General features: G+C 37.5%; 2 protein-coding genes across 3 annotated transcripts in view; one reads left to right on the plus strand and one right to left on the minus strand.

Annotated features, from left to right (window-relative positions):
• LOC137944749 (uncharacterized) overlaps positions 1 to 311 on the minus strand; it is a 30470-nt gene extending 30159 nt beyond the window's left edge. For both annotated transcript variants that reach the window (XM_068790487.1, XM_068790486.1), the window contains exon 1: positions 39 to 311. In XM_068790487.1, the coding sequence (XP_068646588.1) occupies positions 39 to 122 (84 nt within the window). In that variant the 5' untranslated portion in view covers positions 123 to 311. The remainder of the gene's footprint in view (positions 1 to 38) is intronic.
• A 792-nt stretch (positions 312 to 1103) lies between these two features.
• LOC137944750 (ubiquitin domain-containing protein DSK2a-like) lies at positions 1104 to 8074 on the plus strand. The gene is made up of 8 exons (XM_068790488.1): positions 1104 to 1521; positions 5391 to 6185; positions 6583 to 6797; positions 6896 to 7009; positions 7117 to 7175; positions 7289 to 7317; positions 7411 to 7497; positions 7583 to 8074. Exons 1-8 carry the CDS (start codon positions 1293 to 1295, stop codon positions 7729 to 7731), a joined length of 1677 nt encoding a protein of 558 aa, XP_068646589.1. The 5' UTR covers positions 1104 to 1292; the 3' UTR covers positions 7732 to 8074.
• The last annotated feature ends 257 nt before the right edge of the window (positions 8075 to 8331 follow it).

The raw sequence follows: 8331 nt of genomic DNA on the forward strand, positions 1-8331 counted from the left end.
GCTACAAATAACAAGAGAAGACGATAAACGTAGAGTACTTGTAAACAGGCTATCGTCGGGGTTTGCAAGCGAGATACGAAATAAAGTTGGAGAAGATTAACATTTCTGCGAATAACAGCCATCGCAAGGAAACCATGGGAATCAAGGTGGAAAGGACGCCACTAGAGGAGCTCCACCGCTCATTGCCGCTTATTTGTAAATTATGCAGTTCGCGCTTTTGGTAGGCGGACCTCGAGTGTCCGTGCAATAGACCAGAGGAAGCGATTCGTTTCCGGAGGGAAGGCGACGAGTGGCAGCCGGGACTACCGCAAAGAGGGTGACAATTGAAAATCGTATTAAGCATCTAAGATCAATATCTGTTAAGGGTTAATATTTTAAAATATGCAAATGATGAATAAATTCCCTTAAATTCACTATTTAGTTCTGAACAAAATAAACAATTTTGAATCAATATATCAATGTTTCGAATTAATCGTAAATGTTTCGAATTAATCGTACAAATTTACAGACTATAAACTTGAGATCATTCGATACTAGTTGCTCAGATACTACTGAACAAACTTTCGGTCTTCAACAACAACTTATTTATGTCTACAAAAATGTCACGAAAACGATTACTTTTTAATCTTCAATTATTTAACAAAATCAGAGTAAAGTGATGAAGGAAAATTTCATTTTGTCTTGCAAATGGAATTGAGCCCTTCTCAAGCTTGCCCTAAGAGGTTAATGAAGGAAACATGCACCAAGTCATGCCCAACTACCCTACCTGATCATACACATCCATCCACATAAAGTGGGACCCAGTAAGTTGTCCCATAAATGCTTATGGCTCATTGGTATTGGTCAAGTTTCTGGTCGTGAAGAGGGCTGTGAAAACGTTATCTTGGGTTTAAATTAATGGGAAAATCGTCTAAATCGCTGCGAGTAATGATGAATCGCCGGTTATCATAATCTGTAAATCGACGGTAGTGCATGACCCAAAATGGATGCCGATGGACGGCTCTGATAATTCATAAACAGGGGCCCATGGTGCCTTTGGAGTTTAGAGCCCTCCTTCTTACAAGAGAAGAAAAACCATATTTATTCTTACCTTCCGTGAAACTCCTCTCTTTTCTCTCTCTCTCGCTCGCTCGCCTTCAAAAGCGTCTCTGTCCATCCGCGTTTCTCGTCGCTCTGGATCTCTCTCTCTCGGAGATCAAGCCCTAGATTTCGCTGCTATCCCAGGTTAGGCTTCTCTTCCCGATCCTCCTAGGTTGTGTTGCGGCCTCCGATCGGCCTCACCGACGGAGAATATGGGTGCCGACGGCGATTCGAGCGACGCCGCCACCGAGTCCGGCGTCGTTGTCACCGTCAACATACGGTGCTCCAACGGTTCGAAGTTCTCCGTCCAGACCAGCTTGGATGTTACTGTGGCCGCTTTCAAAGTCCTTTTGGTCGAAAATTGCGAGGTCCCTGCTGACCAGCAAAGGCTCATATACAAGGGCCGGATCTTGAAGGACGAACAGACGCTTGAAAGCTATGGTATTTTTCGTGTTTTTCTTTGATTTGTCTCTTTTCGTTTTTTTTGTGGTCAGGAATTCGTTTAGGGTTTGGATGTTTCTGGGCATGTGGTTTCCTCGGGTTCGATTTAGGGACGAAGTGGTTTTGATTTATGAGATGAATGGCAACCTTAAAAAATAGGTTTTTTGTTTGACTGATTTTCAGTATCATGGGCAAAATATCTTTTGTATAGGTTTTCTTTTGTGTAGAAATAGTGTTGCAATATTTTCCTGCATTTTGTTGTCTGTGTTGCAAAATTTTCACGCATTATGTAGCCTATCTTAATTTATTGTTGTTTGTGTTTGATGATGAATAATATGGAAGGAGCATATTACAACTTAATCTGAATCATTTTCATCATTAAGTTTCCGTTTTCCATTTTTTTATATTTTTTATCCTTGAAGAGTTTCTTCAAATTGTATCTTGATATCGACTCTTCCCTTTCTAATTACGTGTGCAGGATTATTATTCTGCATAAAATCTGTCTGGAGGTTGTGATGTATGTTTCCTGTTTGAACTTTCTAAAGATATATTTGAGAAGTGGTATATGTGACGGCAATTTTTATTTCATTGTAGCTAATAGGCTTGCACATGGCATAGGTTTTCAGGTTTTTATATTAGTATTTATTCTTTATTTGCTTGGATTTGTGTTCCAAATGTCGGTGGCCCATCCGCTAACTGTGTTTATGCATGCCATTGTCATCTTGTTAGTGGGTATTGGTGTGGTAGATACATGTTGAATCATGATTTTAGAAGCTAGATGTGATACCCATGTATTTTTGCAGTGATTCTAAGGATGAGGTGCAGATGGAAAGCATAAACTGAAGCCAAAAAAGCAATTGGTCCATTATTCAAATAGTTTAAATTTCATTTTGTGTTACCCAGAAATGATTTCTCTGCAAAGAAGTTTAAGTGATAAAATCTTTTCCTTTGGATGATTCCATCGTGTGTGTTTGTGGGAAAGATCCTTTAAAAGTTTTTATTTACAGGTCTACTTTGTCTGAATGCTTGTCAATTAAGATTTTACGTAATTATCTTTTTTGAATTGAAAGGTGTTAAGTAAATAGGAGTGGACTGTATTTTATTTTATTTTTTAAAAGTAGAGGTGCTTTAATGTGATCACTAGTAAAACTTTGTATATTGACTAGTGAGAATGTTTTATCCCAGGGAAATGTTAGGAAAAGCTCCTTTAGGAGTTCTACGGTGGAGAAATAGCTGTAGCTTTTTGGTGTTTTAAGATAGGATTGTGCCTTTGGCTCACTGCCTTTTGGGGGGTTTCTGAAGTAAGATCTGGGGGCCAAGTCCAGTGCACGTTGATTTTTTCTTCTCTGTGCATGTTTTTTTTTTTCGAGTAAATTTTCTCTGTGCATGTTATCCCATCTTAAAATGATAGCTGATGCAAGTAGGTTCAGTTTGTTCCAATAGGTTTCCAGATTATGCATTTTAAGCCATATAATATTCCCAAAGGTGGAACTACAGAGTTAGTGTATTACATGGGATTACTCTATTTATATGAGACAGAAGCAGGGATAAAGTGGGTAGGGAGCTGTGGTGGGGGATCTGTGGCATGTACAAGATGTTACTTTTCAATGTACTTCCCTTGACTTTGTCTCACAGAACTACCATTTTCTGAAAAGTGGTACCATTGGGAACATAAATTCTTATTTGCAGCCATCTTAACTGAAGTTGCAGATGCAATGAATTCTTTACGGTGTAAAGAGTTGGGTTCAGGAAGATAGCATGTTACATCAGAGATTTTCTTGTGGAACTCTTTGTTTAGATTTAGATGCTTCAAGGTGCCAATGTTCATTTCTTGGTTGTGAGCAGAATGTTTTACTTCAGGAGATGATTGTCTAGGTATGGAAGCTTATAAGATGCACAATTATAAACATCATTGATCTATTATCTTTCTTGTTGTGATTGAGATATTTCCACTGAGTTTTATCTAATGGTACTTCCTTTCCAAATGGATCTCCAGCAACCTATTTGTCGCACAGAGGTTAGGTCTTTCCTTTGGGAGGCTCCCTTTCAATTACTATCTGTCTTGTTTTTTCTTCTGAACCTTCAAAGATAGTGGTTATTAACATTGCTGAAACTTCAATGCTTACTCTGGAGCAAACTTCTGTTGGAAAGGAGAAGGGTTGCTTGTTATATGGTCAATATTAAGAAAATATACTTTATTGATGGAAGAAATGTTGTGTTTAGCTTTATCATCTTCCTGTAATATTCTTAGTGTGCATGGATGTAAGCAGCCAAATGCAGTTTCTTTGTTCTTCATCAAAGACTGATGTGACTGTGAATTTGCTAATTAAGTATCAGTATCAAGTTTTGAGTGTAAGCAACTTTCATTTTTAGAGCTATTCATCTAACTTTCAGGTGGTTGAAGGCAGTGTAGTTATGATCTTTTATGAGGTTTCATTTGTGATCCCTTGCTTTACCATAACTATTTTCTGCGAGAACATGATTACTCATTTGTTTTATGAATAGTGCAAAAGTGAGTCTTGCTTGTTACCCTGCCAGAAGTGGACAGACTTAAGTATATTCTGATAGTTTTATGAGTTAACTGAATTTTGTTTTCATATTGAATTTTACTTTTATTTACTTGCTGCCACAGCTTTTAACCTGTCCAAAGTATTCAGTGTGAGTGAGTTAGTGGTAATTCAAAGAATTATATACAACTGGTCAACTGGATTTCTGATGAGAAATTGTTTCCTAGACATAGTAAATGCAACTAGTTACACAAGAAGTGGATGGTAAACATATTAGTTCTGGCTTATAGGATAATTTTTTTTTGTGGTTGGCTCATATGATATTTCTTTTATCGGGGCTGGTATTTCATATGAAATTCGGTAATGTAATTACTCTTTTAGAATGTCTCCTCTGAAGAGTGATTGAAGCATGTTTATGTGGGCTTGATTTGCTTTCTTGAGAGTCACAGACTGTAAATATAATTGAGTGTGTTTATGTTGGTTTGGTTTGATTTGTTTTGATGAGTCTTATGCTGGTAAACATAATTGATGTACAATTTGATTTAAGCTTTGCTACTTTTCGATACTTCGATGATTTTTATTATGTTTGTTAGCATACTAAATTTAAAAAGGTATTTGTCTTTTCTCATATTTGCTTGGTTACTTGTTTATTTTTTGATTGACATGTATTTTTTTGTTGATTTTAAATTTAATGCTCATTTAAGCTTTGCTACTTTTCGATACTTTGATGATTTTTATTATGTTAGTTAGCATACTAAATTTAAAAAGCTATTTGTCTTTTCTCATATTTGCTTGGTTACTTGGTTATTTTTTGATTGACATGTATTTTTTTGTTGATTTTAAATTTAATGCTCATTTAAGCTTTGCTACCTTTCGATACTTTGATGATTTTTATTATGTTAGTTAGCATACTAAATTTAAAAAGCTATTTGTCTTTTCTCATATTTGCTTGGTTACTTGTTTATTTTTTGATTGACATGTATTTTTTTGTTGGTTTTAATGCTCATTCAAGATGCAAATGAAACTCAGTAGAAAGAGAAGAGGAAGAATATTACATATTAGCAGGGTGTAATGGTTTTCTGTTATGTCTTATGTTGAAAATTACTCCTAATTCATGTTGTAATTGTCTTGTTTGTGGAGAAAATCTTTTCATCAAAAGATGAAACCAAAATTAGCTTAGAAGAGAAATAACTAAATTCTTTATTGGTTTTTTATCCTGCGTGGCTTTACTGTTATTTAAGAGGGACTACCTAAATGCGTTACTTGCAGATGCAGTCCACAAATATTCACTTGTTGAAAGCTTTGACACATCATGCTAGAGAGCCTCTACAATTTAACTTTTGTTTCTTTTTTCTCTACCAGGTTTACTGGCGGATCATACTATTCATCTGGTCCGTGGTGCTGCACCTCCTCCACCTGCTAATGCATCAAGCACACCTGGTGTTGGAGCTCCGAACAGCAGTCCACCTCTAGCGAGAGGCTTTGGTTCCAATGAAGCTGGAGGCTTTGGAGGGGCTGGCCTTGGCACCTCACTTTTTCCTGGGCTTGGAGGGCTCAATGGGATTGGTGGTGGTGGTGGTGGTGGCGGTGGAGGAGGAGGATTATTTGGATCTGGACTTCCTGAGTTTGAGCAGGTTCAGCAGCAACTGACACAGAACCCCAACATTATGAGAGAAATAATGAACATGCCAGTCATTCAAAATCTGATGAACAACCCTGATCTAATGCGCAATCTAATAATGAGCAATCCTCAGATGCGCGAAATCATAGACCGGAATCCTGACCTTGCTCATATATTAAATGATCCTAGCACACTTCGACAAACCTTAGAAGCAGCTAGAAATCCTGAACTCATGAGAGAGATGATGAGGAACACTGATCGGGCTATGAGCAATATTGAGTCTTCCCCTGAAGGGTTTAATATGCTAAGGCGGATGTATGAAACTGTTCAGGAGCCATTTCTGAATGCCACAACTATGGCAGGTGATAGTGGAGGTGATCTGGGTTCCAACCCATTCGCGGCTCTTTTGGGAGCGAACCAAGGTGCCAGGGATCGAACACCAAACCCTTCAACCACTGGATCAGAGGCAGCAGCTGGGTCCCCTGCTCCAAATACAAATCCACTTCCTAATCCATGGAGCAATACCAATGCTGCAGGTAACGGTCAAATGGAGATATGGTTGCTTTATAGCAAACTTATGTATAGTCTGTCTCTAAGTTACTAAATATATGTAGTCATGCACCTAACCATAATTTGAAAATAAGTTATGTGCAGGTTTATTCATGGCTTTTTATATATTGGGGCTTCTGGTTGTTTCCTTATAAACCATTTTAGAATCAGATACATATGAAATCGTTCTTCTTATTTTCATCTTTAGTTTTTATGGTTATGGGGAAATACATTGGTGTTTTATTTAGTCTAGAAAAAAATTGAGATAATTATTAAATTAGATTCAAGCCTTTGTTCACATATGGTGTGTCCACAAACTGCATCCCTTTTCACTTGGAGATCATTGCTTCTATTTGGAGCACTCATACATGGTTCACACAACAGGAGCTACACACACAAACTCTACCACCAGATCTGCTAATCCCTCTGAAGGTACAAGAGCTCCTGGTGTTGCTGGATTGGGTGGGCCAGGTCTGCGTGACTTGGAGCGAGTTCTTGGTGGTACGCAGGATTCCTCTCTCATTAATCAGTTCATGCAAAATCCAGCCATGTCCCAGATAATGCAAAACGTCTTATCTAACCCACAATACATGAACCAGGTGATTGCTAATAATTTTCTGTTGGATAGATTGCATTATTGCATGTATCTTTTATGTTACAGTTCTTTGACTTCTTTTATTTAATTTTATTTTTGTAGATTCTTGGTTTAAATCCACAACTCCGAAGCATGATGGAGTCTAATTCTCAACTTAGGGAAATGATTCAAAACCCTGAATTTATTCGTCAAATGACTTCTCCTGAGACCATGCAGGCATGTTCTTTCAAAAGAAAACAAATTAGTGTGATAACATGTTCATATTTCATTGAGATGAAAAATATTTATTGACAAAAATTACATTATTCTCTGATCTTTTGCAGCAAGTTTTAGCATTACAACAATCACTACTATCCCATCTTGGTCGGCAGCAGTCATCACCGTGAGCTCATTCTTTTCTCTATTGGCTTTCATGCTCCCTTAATGGTCCTTCCTTTTTGTCTATTATATAGTCTTCTAACTTTAGACTAATCCTGTGAGGGGTGTTTTGTGCAGGGAGCAAGGTCAAACTGGCTCTGCCACTGGTTAGTAAAACATACTTTTTTTAAAACTCCTTACTGGATGTAACTTTTTTGCATTCAACGAATGAGGTTTTCTTTTCACATTGCGATTGATAGGTGCCCCAAATATGGGATTAGAGTTGTTGATGAACATGTTCGGTGGCCTGGGTGCTGGTGGCTTGAGTGTTCCTACCCAACCTGATGGTTAGTGTTCTTGATCTGCGCCTTTTATAAAGAAGATCAACATTGCTAATTCTCTCTTTTTTTTCATTTGTGGGTGTATGTATAGTTCCACCAGAGCAGCTTTATGCAACTCAACTGTCACAACTTCAAGAGATGGGATTCTTTGACACCCAAGAGAACATCAGAGCGCTGAGTGCCACTGCAGGAAACGTTCATGCAGCAGTGGAGCGCCTCCTTGGAAATATTGGTCAGTAAACCCTATTGATATATGGAATACATCTTCATTCTACAATTTAGTCCGCGTCATGTGGACCCTGTAAGATTAGTCTGTCCTCGGCAGCCAAAGTGTCTTTTTGGCTTTGAAGACAAGCAAAATCTCGTAACACACCGGCTTCCATTTTGTGCACATGAAAAATAAATACAATTATGTATGTGTAAGAGTTAGTGAGAACCTGTGGTGTATTGCTGGGCACTTTCCAATGAGAGAGAGACAAGTCTTTAATCCCCATTGTAAATACACAGATCCAAAATCTAATAGCCCTCTAGGACTGGCTTCTGAATTGTTTATCAATTTTTATTATTAGCTGCTTCGGTGTTCTATCATTATCTCCATGAGATGAGAGCAGATTTATTAGCTAATTAACTATTTCCCTTTTATTATTAGATTTGAACACATTCGTTAATCGAATTGAAACACGAATTGACACAAGTTTTAGACTTTATTAAAGGGTAATTTTACTTTAGAATTGTTGAATTGTTTACAGTAATGGTTGTTAAGATAGTAGAACAAACTCTTACTCTTTAACAACTATGAACAAACTACTACACTTCTTAATAAAGAAGATGTATTTTTTT

The sequence above is a fragment of the Aristolochia californica genome, unplaced genomic scaffold (assembly GCF_029961685.1).
Source record: "Aristolochia californica isolate CCGP_79_NKW_82.1479 unplaced genomic scaffold, dmAriCali1.0.hap1 SCAF_11, whole genome shotgun sequence".
NCBI lineage: Eukaryota > Viridiplantae > Streptophyta > Magnoliopsida > Piperales > Aristolochiaceae > Aristolochia > Aristolochia californica.

What these genes read in the sequence shown, in the direction of transcription:
- LOC137944750 (XM_068790488.1), top strand. Translation starts at nt 1,293, where the DNA reads ATGGGTGCCGACGGCGATTCGAGCGACGCCGCCACCGAGTCCGGCGTC. An exon ending in ACAGACGCTTGAAAGCTATG is followed by an intron (nt 1,522 to 5,390) that starts GTATTTTTCGTG and finishes TTTCTCTACCAG; the next exon opens with GTTTACTGGCGGATCATACT. An exon ending in GAGCAATACCAATGCTGCAG is followed by an intron (nt 6,186 to 6,582) that starts GTAACGGTCAAA and finishes TTCACACAACAG; the next exon opens with GAGCTACACACACAAACTCT.